The sequence below is a fragment of the Pelobates fuscus genome, chromosome 11 (assembly GCF_036172605.1).
Source record: "Pelobates fuscus isolate aPelFus1 chromosome 11, aPelFus1.pri, whole genome shotgun sequence".
NCBI classification, from domain to species: Eukaryota; Metazoa; Chordata; class Amphibia; order Anura; family Pelobatidae; genus Pelobates; species Pelobates fuscus.
Window position 1 is genome coordinate 11,143,837 of NC_086327.1, and position 15,227 is coordinate 11,159,063.

General features: G+C 43.6%; 2 protein-coding genes and 1 long non-coding RNA gene across 3 annotated transcripts; 1 reads left to right on the forward strand and 2 right to left on the reverse strand.

The window, feature by feature from the left end:
• Positions 1–1,034: 1,034 nt before the first annotated feature.
• On the reverse strand, positions 1,035–3,294 carry LOC134576723 (proproteinase E-like). The gene is made up of 4 exons (XM_063435440.1): positions 3,267–3,294; positions 2,971–3,113; positions 2,135–2,287; positions 1,035–1,153 (listed from the first exon to the last, which is right to left on the reverse strand). The coding sequence occupies exons 1-4, from the start codon at positions 3,292–3,294 to the stop codon at positions 1,136–1,138; spliced, it is 342 nt and encodes a 113-aa protein (XP_063291510.1). The 3' UTR covers positions 1,035–1,135.
• LOC134576724 (rap1 GTPase-activating protein 1-like) lies at positions 3,293–11,897 on the forward strand. The gene is made up of 7 exons (XM_063435441.1): positions 3,293–3,444; positions 4,558–4,671; positions 4,830–4,950; positions 5,384–5,498; positions 7,267–7,370; positions 7,728–7,781; positions 9,023–11,897. The coding sequence occupies exons 1-6, from the start codon at positions 3,293–3,295 to the stop codon at positions 7,734–7,736; spliced, it is 615 nt and encodes a 204-aa protein (XP_063291511.1). The 3' UTR covers positions 7,737–7,781; positions 9,023–11,897.
• A 1,361-nt stretch (positions 11,898–13,258) lies between these two features.
• LOC134577439 (uncharacterized) lies at positions 13,259–15,207 on the reverse strand. Its single transcript, XR_010086008.1, has 3 exons — positions 15,071–15,207; positions 14,235–14,387; positions 13,259–13,373 (listed from the first exon to the last, which is right to left on the reverse strand). It is a non-coding gene; the product is annotated as an uncharacterized LOC134577439 (long non-coding RNA).
• Between the last annotated feature and the right edge of the window lie 20 nt (positions 15,208–15,227).

Sequence of the window (15,227 nt, forward strand, 5' to 3'; positions counted from 1 at the left end):
CTGTATTATGGAACTTCCATCATCTCCATAATAATTGGCCAGGGCATTTGTAATGACAGGGGTCCAGTAAGATTGGCCTGGCAAGATTGTGGGGTGTTTGGTCATCATCAATGATATGGATGCCCCTTTAAAAGTGAGTATATTAGTTCAATGCTCTTGCGTGAGAAAAAGGCCCTGTATTTGTTCTGAGCAGCACAAGTAAATTTAATGACCCCTTGAACTGATTGCTTGTAATTTGTCTCTGGTGTCTCCATAAGTGATATACAAGTGGACAAAAGGGCCAGGAAAGTGTATTGTGCATGTGTTTGGAGGCTGCTTGTAGAATTGCGTGTGTGTAGAGTGAGTGGATTGTGGTGTTTTGTGTAAAAAGATTGTTCAGTTGTGTTGTGTTTGTGGTATGAAATGTGTAACTTGGGGCTGTACAGAGCAAGAGAACGTGTGTGTATAGGGGATGTAGTAAGTGTGTGCATTGGGACTCTAATGTATGTGTGTATAGGGGATGAGGACAAGGGATTTAGTGTGTGCATGTCAGGAATCCAGTGTGTGTATAAGTGATGTACTGTGTATGTGTCTGGAATGTAGTGTGTTTGTTTAAGGGATCTAGTGTCTATAGGGGTGCAATTTGTGCTGTTGAAGGGTAGAATGTGTTTGAGGAGTGCAGTGTGTATGTGTGCTGCAATGTATACGAGGTGTTATTTAGTGTGAGGGGTGCACTGCTCCAGCATCATGAGCGATTACATTAGTTCCTGTTATTTCACTGAATAATTTAAAGCTTCCCTTACCCCCCTCCCATATGATGGAGTTTCTGATATCTCAATGTATGATTAGAGCTGCCCCCCATCCTCCATGATGAGTTTATGTAATATCCCCCCCCCCGCCCCCCTATATGATGGAGTTTCCGATACATCACTGTATGATTGGCATTTCCCTTCCTGTATTTCTGTGATATCTCCCCACAGAACATTTTGTTTATATCTGTATTTGTTCCCCTCTGTGACTTATACTGTGTATGTTCTGTAATTAACACAATATTTCGAATTCTGGGGTATTGCTCTTTATTCGGGAAAATATTGGAAATGATAATTAATCACAGTAATATAGCGCCCCCCCACAGGCTGCTCCGGTGTCTTCATGTTCAGTTATTGCTGATTATCTGTGAAGGGAAACATGAAATATGAGAAGGAAAATTGTTTATTTTCTCTCTCTCCCTCACCATCTTCCCCCCTCTCTCTCTCCCTCACCATCTTCCCCCCTCTCTCTCTCCCTCACCATCTTCCCCCCTCTCTCTCTCCCTCACCATCTTCCCCCCTCTCTCTCTCCCTCACCATCTTCCCCCCTCTCTCTCTCCCTCACCATCTTCCCCCCTCTCTCTCTCCCTCACCATCTTCCCCCCTCTCTCTCTCCCTCACCATCTTCCCCCCTCTCTCTCTCCCTCACCATCTTCCCCCCTCTCTCTCTCCCTCACCATCTTCCCCCCTCTCTCTCTCCCTCACCATCTTCCCCCCTCTCTCTCTCCCTCACCATCTTCCCCCCTCTCTCTCTCCCTCACCATCTTCCCCCCTCTCTCTCTCCCTCACCATCTTCCCCCCTCTCTCTCTCCCTCACCATCTTCCCCCCTCTCTCTCTCCCTCACCATCTTCCCCCCTCTCTCTCTCCCTCACCATCTTCCCCCCTCTCTCTCTCCCTCACCATCTTCCCCCCTCTCTCTCTCCCTCACCATCTTCCCCCCTCTCTCTCTCCCTCACCATCTTCCCCCCTCTCTCTCTCCCTCACCATCTTCCCCCCTCTCTCTCTCCCTCACCATCTTCCCCCCTCTCTCTCTCCCTCACCATCTTCCCCCCTCTCTCTCTCCCTCACCATCTTCCCCCCTCTCTCTCTCTCACCATCTTCCCCCCTCTCTCTCTCCCTCACCATCTTCCCCCCTCTCTCTCTCCCTCACCATCTTCCCCCCTCTCTCTCTCCCTCACCATCTTCCCCCCTCTCTCTCTCTCTCTCTCCCTCACCATCTTCCCCCCTCTCTCTCTCTCTCTCTCCCTCACCATCTTCCCCCCTCTCTCTCTCTCTCTCTCCCTCACCATCTTCCCCCCCTCTCTCTCTAACATCCCCATACAGTAATAACCTCACTCATACTCACATTGTTGATCCAGTCGTTGAATGCGGAAACTCGAGTGAATACTGTGGGTTTCTTCAGAGCATTACAGCCGAGGGACGACACAAAGCTGGCAATGCCATGGACCTCCCATCTCCCGTCAGCCGCCTGGCAGTTCAAGGGTCCGCCAGAGTCCCCCTAGTAATAGCAGAGAGTCTATAATGAGTGGGAATTATTCTGTTTGACACCAGCGGGGAGAGTCAGAAAGAAAGACTTTACTTGCTGCTTTTAAAGCGTACGGACACCTTTTATTTCTGCTACAATGGAATATAGGAAATTAGGAATAAAATGGATTTCACAGCAATTTCTCTAAATAACAAATCGCTTCTTACGATGATAAATATCGACACACTTCCCTACACTCTCTGTAACTTACAACAGCCTAGAATTTTAAGGAAAGACCTTTTCAATGTAACCCGGAGAAATTGGAAACCTTAAAATCCCTAACCCTAAATTCATGACATTGACCCTAAAATTCTGAACTAGTAATAGCTCTGATCTAAAATGCCACAATTGGCAGGCGCACCTGAAATGTCCTACTTCCACACACCAGCACTTCCACTAAGATAGCTGTAGTTGTTATGGTACTTAGAGGGCTATTTACTAAAGTGAGATTTGCTAGGAATTCAAAGTGAGTTTCCATTATTTACAGGTCAGCTATTTTTGGTCTACATTTTGAAATTCACTTTTGTAAATAGCCCTGAAAAGAGGCTCCTTAATGCTTGCTGAGTATCTATGGATGCCGTGGTTAGATCAAGAGGATATTCAGTACTGGTACAGTTTAAAAGGCAGCTAGGTCACAGTTAAGGAACTGAACTCACATTGCAGCCAGACTGTATGTCCCCGCCAGCACAGATCATGGTGGTCTTAATGGAACTTCCCCACCAGTCTCTCTGAGTGCAGGTGCTGTGGTCCACCACGGGGAGGAGAGCTTGTTGCAGAATGTCTGGGAGATCTCCACCAGCTGCAAGAACAGACAGTGAAACGCGTTACTGAACACCACCTAACACTGGGAACCTGTCAAATCTGCCGCCATATATCAAACACCGAGGCAGAATGCCTTTCTATGGATGTAAAGGATTATTGGAAGCAATGAGTATTCCAAGACAGGTCTGACCATATCTGGCTTGCTTGCTGGCTGTCATGGATTCCCCTTGTTTTTTGAAGGAATTTAATGTTTTTCAGTCATTGATTGTACCAGGAAAAAGTCCAACCAGGAAGAAGTCTGGGCCATTCAGCTCGCGGAGAAGCAGCGCTATAGGAATAGAGAATATCCAGGAGGTCCAGGAGCGGAGGTAAGAGGTCAGATTGTGGATACAGAATTCTGAACAGAACCTCCGTGTTCTGCGTCGCACTGTGATAGTCCAGGAATGCAGGAAGGGAGTCTTGTTCGATACATTGCATTACATGGGGTATAGAATAATAGACAAAATGGACATACATTTAATAAATAAAAAATGAAAGCTCTGGATTTTTTTAGTTTCCTCTTTGTCACACTTACCAGCCCCTGCCCTCCAGATCCTTTAGTTTGGCAATATTTACTTGTCACAGTTTGAGTCTTGTCTAGTATTTGGTATTTGTGGTTGGATCGGGATTTTGGGGTAATCTCAGGGCTTTGTGATATATACTGCACATTGACATAATATGATTACACATGATAAGGATGTAAGATGATTATGATATATGATAACATATATCATAATAATCTATTACATGATCTTCCCAATAGGCAGATTATGTTTTCAAATCCTATGCTGCGTGATGTTACGGACGCTGAGAAGCGCATGGCCTCCTAAGATTAGTGGGCGTATCTATAAAGGGAGAAAGGCTATAATAAGGACATTGGTCTGTCCCAGTCACACCGCACTGCTCGATGGTATAACAACCACCATATCAAATAGATTAAGACATGTGTACTAATGCTGCCATAGGAGTAAATTGATTTTTTAAGTACCATAACCACTATAACTCACTAGAGTGGTTATGGAGCTCATTTGCGAACAACCATTTCCTAGAATAGCGCCTACAGCCTGGCCCCTCTGCTCGGCTAATAAGCAAAAAACCTCTACATTGTTTGTTTGCATAGCCAGAGGCAACAACGATATCCTGGAAAACTCTACCCTCACTCCCTTATTATAGTATCTCCAGAGATACGTTGATGGCGCTATTATCCTTTAATACTCCGTTCGCCATCATGTATCCCCTGGATAATGTAAAAATACGCAACGACATGATATTCTTATATGATATGATTTTTATGATAAAACAATGTAATTATGCTGATAATAAAACGATAATTTGATAATTATATAAACATACAATACAATGATAGCATAAATAGACACTAGTAAAACAATATAGTGATATAATATAAAGATGATTGCCACCTCCATTCAATTGCTTGACAGGGAAAGTCCAAATGGTGCTCAGAAGACCCCAGACAGTGGAAATGTTTCCCAGGAACCCAAATCGGAGAACTCCTCGACTCACAGCTCCCCTGAAATGCCCACCACGAAGAACAGGTACATCTACGGCACAAACCTCTCCCAAACTGCTGGTTTAAACAAGGCTGGTCGAAGCCGCTTGTGATGCGTGCAGGATAACTGCGATGCCTTTATTTACGGTATTTGGTAAAGGAGTCTTGTAAAAATTACGATTAGTTTAATCCGGTTATTTTCAGAATGGACTCCTCTCCCAAACCTGAAGCCCAGAAGGATTTCTCACGCTCCTCCTCCAGCGCAAGTAGTTTCGCTAGCGTGGTTGAAGAGAATGAAATGTTGGATGAAGAAGACACCGGGATGGTAAGTCTCCAACCTTTGGTGCTCGATTTTATTTTATGATCACTGTAGGTCCCAAACTGAAAAGACTCATAAACTTGGCTATTTTTCCAGCCAAGCTATTTCTATGTAAAACGTAGGGGGTTCCTTTTCGCTGTTACACAGCTTACAGTTTAGTGATTAAGCCCCGGTGTGTATTACAGAAGTCGAGTTCCCTGATCAGTAGCTCAGTTCCAGGGCAGACGTGAAGTAAAGGTTAATGTGCTGCAGTAAGAAAGGGAATCTCTGTCCCTGTGAATTATTGTGTTTGGGATGACGTGCAGATTGTAACTCACAGACCCTTTCAGTGATTGCTGCTCTGCGTGATAAAGGTCAGGCTGTGAGAATGTGTCCTCTCTCCATCTCTGACATTGCTGTCTTATCGCATTGACTATCTTTATGTTATTTCCACAAACAGGAAAGTGCTTCATCGTCTTCAGGAACTCCACACAAACGGGATTCTTTCACTTACAGCACTTGGTTGGAGGACAGCGGGAGCAGTGCGAGCGCAGTTAGTGGGATCAGCTCCATAGGTATTGAATCTGTAGTGTGCGTCCAGGAATGGAAATCTGGGATTATACAGGGAATAATGCGGCTGGAGATTATAATCTACTGATAAACGTGGAATAATGCGGCCGGTAATTAGAATCTGAGGATATACAAGAATAATGCGGCTGGAGATTATAATCTACTGATAAACGTGGAATAATGCGGCCGGTAATTAGAATCTGAGGATATACAGGAATAATGTGGTTGGAGATTATAATCTACTGATAAACGTGGAATAATGCGGCCGGTAATTAGAATCTGAGGATATACAGGAATAATGCGGCTGGAGATTATAATCTACTGATAAACGTGGAATAATGCGGCCGGTAATTAGAATCTGAGGATATACAGGAATAATGTGGTTGGAGATTATAATCTACTGATAAACGTGGAATAATGCGGCCGGTAATTAGAATCTGAGGATATACAGGAATAATGCGGCTGGAGATTATAATCTATTGATAAACGTGGAATAATGTGACCGGTAATTAGAATCTGAGGATATACAGGAATAATGTGGTTGGAGATTATAATCTACTGATAAACGTGGAATAATGCGGGCGGTAATTAGAATCTGAGGATATACAGGAATAATGCGGCTGGAGATTATAATCTATTGATAAACGTGGAATAATGCGGCCGGTAATTAGAATCTGAGGATATACAGGAATAATGCGGCAGGAGATTAGAATCTGGGGATATACAGGAATAATGCGGCAGGAGATTAGAATCTGGGGATATACAGGGAATAATGCGCCCGTCAATCGGAATCTGGGGATATGCAGGGAATAATGCGGCCGTAGATCAGAATCTGGGAATATACAGGGAATAATGCGGCCGTAGATTAGAATCTGGGGATATACAGGGAATAATGCGTCCGTAGATCGGAAACTGGGGATATACAGAGAATAATGCGGCCGTAGATCGGAATCTGGGGATATACAGGGAATAATGCGCCTGTCAATCGGAATCTGGGGATATGCAGGGAATAATGCGGCCGTAGATCGGAAACTGGGGATATACAGGGAATAATGCGGCCGTAGATCGGAATCTGGGGATATACAGGGAATAATGCGGCCGTGGATCGGAATCTGGGGCTATACAGGGAATAATGCGGCTGTAGATCGAAATCTGGGGATATACAGGGAATAATGCGGCCGTAGATCGGAATCTGGGGATATGCAGGGAATAATGCGGCTGTAGATCGGAATCTGGGGATATGCAGGGAATAATGCGGCTGTAGATCGGAATCTGGGGATATGCAGGGAATAATGCGGCTGTAGATCGGAATCTGGGGATATGCAGGGAATAATGCGGCCGTAGATCGGAATCTGGGGATATGCAGGGAATAATGCGGCCGTAGATCGGAATCTGGGGATATGCAGAGAATAATGCGGCCGTAGATCGGAATCTGGGGATATGCAGGGAATAATGCGGCCGTAGATCGGAATCTGGGGATATGCAGGGAATAATGCGGCTGTAGATCGGAATCTGGGGATATGCAGGGAATAATGCGGCCCTAGATCGGAATCTGGGGATATACAGGAATAATACAGTTGGAGATCGGAATCTCTGGGAATATACGGGGAAAGTTATTGAAGTGCAGTATACTATATCTCAGTGTATTGTTTCCCGCTGTCCAGCGAATGTGTTGTTGTTTGGAGTACACTGTATTAGTGTATAGATCTGTTGGTGACATTTTTCTTATAACCTGTCATTATGTTTTCCATGTTCCCTTATCCCTTGGAGTAGGAACACCTCGATCTGCACATCCAGAAGATCCTAAATCTGGAGACCCCTTGTATCCAGAGATTAAAATACAGTTGGAAGAGACAGAGCACCACACAGCCAATCAGGTGAGAGTTTTGTTTTCCTCTGCACGTGATTGGTCACTACAGCTCCTCATGCGGAAGTAATAGCTTAGTGCCTGTCCGTTCACAAGAATCACATTGAAAATACAAGGTTTTTTGTATTTTTTTTTATTACATGCAAACCGTGTTCCAGCATTACATATGTGGGTACAGAGTATCCCGTAAGCCTCCAATAGGGCCGAGACTGGTCCAGAACAAGTCTTTACAGTAATCCTCTCTTATTAATTATGACATTATTGGCAAGAAATTAAATGATCTAATGAGGTATTAATATGCTGTTTTGTCCCTGTGTTATTTTCCCTCTTACTACCCTTTGTTTCCTCTGTCTTTGTTTCCATACAGCGCTGCTAGCCCTGTCTTCGCAACTTCTTCGTAGACGTACGACTGTCCGCGCAGGTCAGTCTCCCAGTTACGTGATTCATCCTCCTGTCTCGCTGTTACAATTTCTGCCTTGATTCTTCCTAGTTTCTATTCTGTTATTGCTCTCATGTCACTATGTGGGTAACAGTGGTTTTATAGTAGATAAAGTTTGCTCTGCTCCATCGGAAGCATTGACCCATCAAATCCCTATATATAAACATGCAAGATCCAGCGCACTCACTCATTTATTAAACCGCAATCACAAAATGCTCACCCTAATGTAGGCTTAGTTACAGTATCTATTCATTGTATAAGCCTGCCACAGGGTCAATGTACCCCATTCTTGGCAGGTCCTACTCTAACAACCTAATGCCTCTTATGAGATCAATCTACTTACTGGGAGTCCCAGGAGGAAGCATTTCCCAAGTAAGTGGATTGAAGTTGCTGTTTAGTGAATGAGTGAGTGCACTGGATCTTGTATGAATTGCACCCTATAATGTATGTTCAGGTGAGTGAGCCTCTTGGTTTCTTATGTAAATATATTTGGGAGTCTAGGCCAACTCCCTGGTTTTGCACCACTCCCTCTCACAGGTGCCTCATTTCAGGGCCCAATTTAACCTTGCCCTGCAGAAAGCCCCAGGGTGAAGTTTTCCTGTTTTCCCCAAGTAAGTGGATTTATCTCATAAGAGCAATCATTAGGTGGCTAGAGTTGGACCTCCATGAATGGGGAACATTGACGTTGTGGCAGGCTTATGCAATCCATATAAAGACACTCCTCACTTACCGACCGGGTTCAGTTCTTACGATTCTTTCGTAAAACGAATTGGTCGGTAAGTGAGGATGCATTACAGAGCATGCGCGCCAGTGCAGGTCTATGTTCGGGGAAATTTACCTGAACGTAGACATACGCACCGAAGCAGGGAATCCCTCTAATCTATATTGGGAAAATTCCCAGAACATAGACCAGCTCTCTAAAGTGGGAATCCCTTGAATCCCCATGCTAGAGAGCTGGTCGTAAGTGCGAGTAGTCGTAAAACAGGTAGGTCTTAAAGTGAGGACCACCTGTACTGTAACTAAATTGTAGTACACCATTTTAATACTGTCATCTAAGCTCATAGTTGAACCAGAGATTTATTGGAGAATTGTTTTATTTATTTCTTACTGGAGTCAGGGAAAGTGTTTGCTATCAATAAATATGTCTGCAGACTTTATTTTGTTTTCACGCTATCCTTACACTTTCAGCCCAAAATGAAATCCTTGTCACTTCCTATTCCCAGGGACATCAGAGGCGTCAGAAGCTGGAGGATCTCTGGCAGACTCCGGACTTCAGTGCAGCTGAGTGTGAACATCCTGCCTTCAAACCCAGTCTGCCGACTTCTCACTTCTGACATGGCGGCAGAACTCCTCGTGCCTCCCGCCGACCCTGACTCTCACTCCCATTTCCTGTGTATTGGGGGCTTTATATCACCGCTGGGGTAGAAGGAAGGCTTAGTCTGCTTCAGCAGAATATATCGGATTTAGACTAAATGTGGCAGTTGCTTCTAAAAGTTACTGGAACTTTACTTCCAAACCAACTCTGGAACACGTTATTCTTTCACTGGACATTGGCCAACTCCGTAATTATGGAAATTCCTCTTCTCTGCCCAGTGGAGCATTCGATTCAAGTGAGCAATACGACTTTGGAGTCTTTAACCTTAGAACGCCATGGTGTCATTGTAATCGATGGCACAGTCTATGGCGGGCTGGCCAGAAGAGGTCACCATTGGAAATTTTCATTCAAAGTGACAGTGTGCTTTCCGTTGAAGATGGTAGGAAGGAGGTCTGTTCTGGAAACCTCATTGGAAGATGTTTTTAAGATTACTGAGATATGGAGGTTTATTCTTGTCCTGAATTGCCGAGTGCATATATTGTGGCACCATCACCTCCCCTAGGGTTTCTTTAATCTCAGGACTTTTTAAAATGCACAAATTCTGGATCTCAAGCGCAAGGACGTGTCGGGAAAAATGTTCCATTGAATGGGGCAGAAGTTGATCCCAAACAATCATATAAATAGACAGGTTTAAAACAAGCGTCCTACTACCAGCTCCTGTGCAGATGCATGCGTTCGCTGAGTCAGATTTTTACGCACTGTGTGTTCTGTGTTCGTCTTGTACAGCGTCCCAATACAAATGTCCCACAATTCCTTCAGAGAAGAAAATTAATATTGTTGTTTGTAAGCCACGTTGTCTTTAACTGTAAGAGCCAGAACAGTGTGAAGTGTTGATAGTGTCAGGATTTTAACGTTTTTGCGAGGGTTTATAATTTGGCACATTTGCAAGTGAGGTCGCAGTTTTTGGACAAAGACATTTGCTTAAAAGCTTACGCACATTATGCATACAAATTAATAGAATTTGTAATGTAACCTACTTAAAAAGGGAACTTGTTTAAGTTTGATAAATTGAGCGATAAATGCAGAATTTTTACATCAGAAGAAATGTGATTTATATCAATATATATCACAAAACTGTTTCAGTGGAGGCAGTTATCTGCTAGTAAGAGTCTACAAAATGCAGACATTTTGCTATTCTAGCGACGCAGTACAGTGTGCTGGATGGGTGGTGGGCCGCCCCAGAATCTGTTATCACGGGGTGCAGCATGAGGAATCTGGGTAGTATGCTATTTATTCTGCATGTTCTAGTGTACAGTTTATTAGTCACTATTGGTGAGATGCTATCGCTGGACCTATCACACTCGTGTCTGTAAAGAACCTATGAATTCCATCTACCACGTCATCCTGTTCCAAATTCCATTTTTTGGACCTGGCGAAACACAGCCGTGCAAACCCAGAGTCTGATCTTATACAGGACTATAGAAAAACACCACAGTACAATGCAAGTGTTTTTTTTTTGTTTTTAATGGCTCCCTGCATTGTACTTGCATTACAGCTAGTTAAAGGGTTAGTGAGCGCTCGTTACAGACACTGGAAAGACTATTGTAACGTTTTTATTTTGGTCGATATTTTAATGCAATATTTTTATTCTGCATTAAAAGAGATCTTGACATCCCTATATGAAGGTAAAAGCCTGCCAAGGCAATGGGCCCATCAATGCCCTTTCTTAATTTATTAGAGCAACATCTGACATGATTACAAATTGTGTCACTGGGCAACATTTTGGTAAACGATTGAGGACGGTGTCCCTTGGGTTAAATCATTATATTAAATGTGTCTTATTCAGTAAACAGGATGTAATGACCCTTTTAATAAATGCTGTATTGAGCCCTGCATGGCGTCTAACCATTTTCTTGGGCACGTCATTTCTGAAATCCAGGGGGTCTATTCACGGGATTTGATTACCAATTAGATTAGAATAGATGAATTGCGAATAATCTCCAATTTGGCTATTTTGGTCAAGATTTTTAAAGGTTGGCTGTGACTCGCTGTTTAGTGAATAAACTCCTCAGTCTATTGGACTGAGCTTCACGTGCTCTCCGTTAAACCCTAACTGGCCGTATTCCCAGACGGAATGGAGCTGGGCAATCCTTGTGTGAAATATTGTCTTTAGTCCCATCTGGAATGTGCATGCGCCATGTACTGTCCCACACGCACATAATCAAAGCACGCAAATAGTGCCCTCTAGTGGCTTGTTGTAGTTATGACTTCCTTCACTCCACTGCCCATTTGTATTTTGTAATTGTACTTTCTGTCTGTTTTTACAATGTCTCAAAGTCTAATTGTGCATATTTTCCTTGATTACTTTATTTTAATTGTTTTATTTAATGGTAAATAAGTAGAATCGGAAATGAAGAAAACCACTAACATGGTTATATTTTTACTAAAGTCCGAAGTTTTGGGAATTCAGAGAGAATTTCAAAGTTAAGGCCAAAGCAAATGAACTAGAAGCATATCTGGAGAATTACTCCTGTTTGATTATTTTGGCCTTAAATGAAAGTCACAGGTATTCCCAAAAATCACTTTAGTGAATAAACCTGCAATTCTTTTTATTTAATTTTTTAAGCGATATTATAATTACTGAGTTTTATCTATTTTGTGTCTTTCTGTGTAAAAAAAAAAAGAAATATTGTATCTATCTGAAGGATATGTTAATATTATTTGTATAAAAGGCTTTGAAAAGGTTCTATGGCAAAAGAGAAATAAATTATATGTACAGATTACATTGTTTGTGTATTGGATACAATTGAATAATTTTATTTTAAATGAATCCAAAGTATCACCCTAATAAACTAAGGTACTATAGTGATGAACTGTTTCACTGGGTTATTCAGTAAAATGTCATGAAATCCAAGAGAATTTAATTTTTTTAGGCCAAAGTAGCCAGATTAAAAGCATACAATATAACATTTTGAATAAAATGTCAAATTCATTTTTAATTCCCAACAATCCACACTGTACCAAATATCTATTTGAGGGTATGGCTGTCTCCATCATCACTATTATCCTCTGTAATGGAGTCTACGTGAGCTCCCCCGTTATCCCCTCTGTATTATGGAACTTCCATCATCTCCATAATAATTGGCCAGGGCATTTGTAATGACAGGGGTCCAGTAAGATTGGCCTGGCAAGATTGTGGGGTGTTTGGTCATCATCAATGATATGGATGCCCCTTTAAAAGTGAGTATATTAGTTCAATGCTCTTGCGTGAGAAAAAGGCCCTGTATTTGTTCTGAGCAGCACAAGTAAATTTAATGACCCCTTGAACTGATTGCTTGTAATTTGTCTCTGGTGTCTCCATAAGTGATATACAAGTGGACAAAAGGGCCAGGAAAGTGTATTGTGCATGTGTTTGGAGGCTGCTTGTAGAATTGCGTGTGTGTAGAGTGAGTGGATTGTGGTGTTTTGTGTAAAAAGATTGTTCAGTTGTGTTGTGTTTGTGGTATGAAATGTGTAACTTGGGGCTGTACAGAGCAAGAGAACGTGTGTGTATAGGGGATGTAGTAAGTGTGTGCATTGGGACTCTAATGTATGTGTGTATAGGGGATGAGGACAAGGGATTTAGTGTGTGCATGTCAGGAATCCAGTGTGTGTATAAGTGATGTACTGTGTATGTGTCTGGAATGTAGTGTGTTTGTTTAAGGGATCTAGTGTCTATAGGGGTGCAATTTGTGCTGTTGAAGGGTAGAATGTGTTTGAGGAGTGCAGTGTGTATGTGTGCTGCAATGTATACGAGGTGTTATTTAGTGTGAGGGGTGCACTGCTCCAGCATCATGAGCGATTACATTAGTTCCTGTTATTTCACTGAATAATTTAAAGCTTCCCTTACCCCCCTCCCATATGATGGAGTTTCTGATATCTCAATGTATGATTAGAGCTGCCCCCCATCCTCCATGATGAGTTTATGTAATATCCCCCCCCCGCCCCCCTATATGATGGAGTTTCCGATACATCACTGTATGATTGGCATTTCCCTTCCTGTATTTCTGTGATATCTCCCCACAGAACATTTTGTTTATATCTGTATTTGTTCCCCTCTGTGACTTATACTGTGTATGTTCTGTAATTAACACAATATTTCGAATTCTGGGGTATTGCTCTTTATTCGGGAAAATATTGGAAATGATAATTAATCACAGTAATATAGCGCCCCCCCACAGGCTGCTCCGGTGTCTTCATGTTCAGTTATTGCTGATTATCTGTGAAGGGAAACATGAAATATGAGAAGGAAAATTGTTTATTTTCTCTCTCTCCCTCACCATCTTCCCCCCTCTCTCTCTCCCTCACCATCTTCCCCCCTCTCTCTCTCCCTCACCATCTTCCCCCCTCTCTCTCTCCCTCACCATCTTCCCCCCTCTCTCTCTCCCTCACCATCTTCCCCCCTCTCTCTCTCCCTCACCATCTTCCCCCCTCTCTCTCTCCCTCACCATCTTCCCCCCTCTCTCTCTCCCTCACCATCTTCCCCCCTCTCTCTCTCCCTCACCATCTTCCCCCCTCTCTCTCTCCCTCACCATCTTCCCCCCTCTCTCTCTCCCTCACCATCTTCCCCCCTCTCTCTCTCCCTCACCATCTTCCCCCCTCTCTCTCTCCCTCACCATCTTCCCCCCTCTCTCTCTCCCTCACCATCTTCCCCCCTCTCTCTCTCCCTCACCATCTTCCCCCCCCTCTCTCTCCCTCACCATCTTCCCCCCTCTCTCTCTCCCTCACCATCTTCCCCCCTCTCTCTCTCCCTCACCATCTTCCCCCCTCTCTCTCTCCCTCACCATCTTCCCCCCTCTCTCTCTCCCTCACCATCTTCCCCCCTCTCTCTCTCCCTCACCATCTTCCCCCCTCTCTCTCTCTCACCATCTTCCCCCCTCTCTCTCTCCCTCACCATCTTCCCCCCTCTCTCTCTCCCTCACCATCTCCCCCCCTCTCTCTCTCCCTCACCATCTTCCCCCCTCTCTCTCTCTCTCTCTCCCTCACCATCTTCCCCCCTCTCTCTCTCTCTCTCTCCCTCACCATCTTCCCCCCCTCTCTCTCTAACATCCCCATACAGTAATAACCTCACTCATACTCACATTGTTGATCCAGTCGTTGAATGCGGAAACTCGAGTGAATACTGTGGGTTTCTTCAGAGCATTACAGCCGAGGGACGACACAAAGCTGGCAATGCCATGGACCTCCCATCTCCCGTCAGCCGCCTGGCAGTTCAAGGGTCCGCCAGAGTCCCCCTAGTAATAGCAGAGAGTCTATAATGAGTGGGAATTATTCTGTTTGACACCAGCGGGGAGAGTCAGAAAGAAAGACTTTACTTGCTGCTTTTAAAGCGTACGGACACCTTTTATTTCTGCTACAATGGAATATAGGAAATTAGGAATAAAATGGATTTCACAGCAATTTCTCTAAATAACAAATCGCTTCTTACGATGATAAATATCGACACACTTCCCTACACTCTCTGTAACTTACAACAGCCTAGAATTTTAAGGAAAGACCTTTTCAATGTAACCCGGAGAAATTGGAAACCTTAAAATCCCTAACCCTAAATTCATGACATTGACCCTAAAATTCTGAACTAGTAATAGCTCTGATCTAAAATGCCACAATTGGCAGGCGCACCTGAAATGTCCTACTTCCACACACCAGCACTTCCACTAAGATAGCTGTAGTTGTTATGGTACTTAGAGGGCTATTTACTAAAGTGAGATTTGCTAGGAATTCAAAGTGAGTTTCCATTATTTACAGGTCAGCTATTTTTGGTCTACATTTTGAAATTCACTTTTGTAAATAGCCCTGAAAAGAGGCTCCTTAATGCTTGCTGAGTATCTATGGATGCCGTGGTTAGATCAAGAGGATATTCAGTACTGGTACAGTTTAAAAGGCAGCTAGGTCACAGTTAAGGAACTGAACTCACATTGCAGCCAGACTGTATGTCCCCGCCAGCACAGATCATGGTGGTCTTAATGGAACTTCCCCACCAGTCTCTCTGAGTGCAGGTGCTGTGGTCCACCACGGGGAGGAGAGCTTGTTGCAGAATGTCTGGGAGATCTCCACCAGCTGCAAGAACAGAC

What these genes read in the sequence shown, in the direction of transcription:
- LOC134576724 (XM_063435441.1), top strand. Translation starts at nt 3,293, where the DNA reads ATGGATTCCCCTTGTTTTTTGAAGGAATTTAATGTTTTTCAGTCATTG. An exon ending in CAGGAGGTCCAGGAGCGGAG is followed by an intron (nt 3,445 to 4,557) that starts GTAAGAGGTCAG and finishes ATTGCTTGACAG; the next exon opens with GGAAAGTCCAAATGGTGCTC. An exon ending in ATGAAGAAGACACCGGGATG is followed by an intron (nt 4,951 to 5,383) that starts GTAAGTCTCCAA and finishes TTCCACAAACAG; the next exon opens with GAAAGTGCTTCATCGTCTTC.
- LOC134576723 (XM_063435440.1), bottom strand. Translation starts at nt 3,294, where the DNA reads ATGACAGCCAGCAAGCAAGCCAGATATG. An exon ending in CAGCAAGCAAGCCAGATATG is followed by an intron (nt 3,114 to 3,266) that starts GTCAGACCTGTC and finishes CTGTTCTTGCAG; the next exon opens with CTGGTGGAGATCTCCCAGAC. An exon ending in ACATACAGTCTGGCTGCAAT is followed by an intron (nt 2,288 to 2,970) that starts GTGAGTTCAGTT and finishes TGCTATTACTAG; the next exon opens with GGGGACTCTGGCGGACCCTT.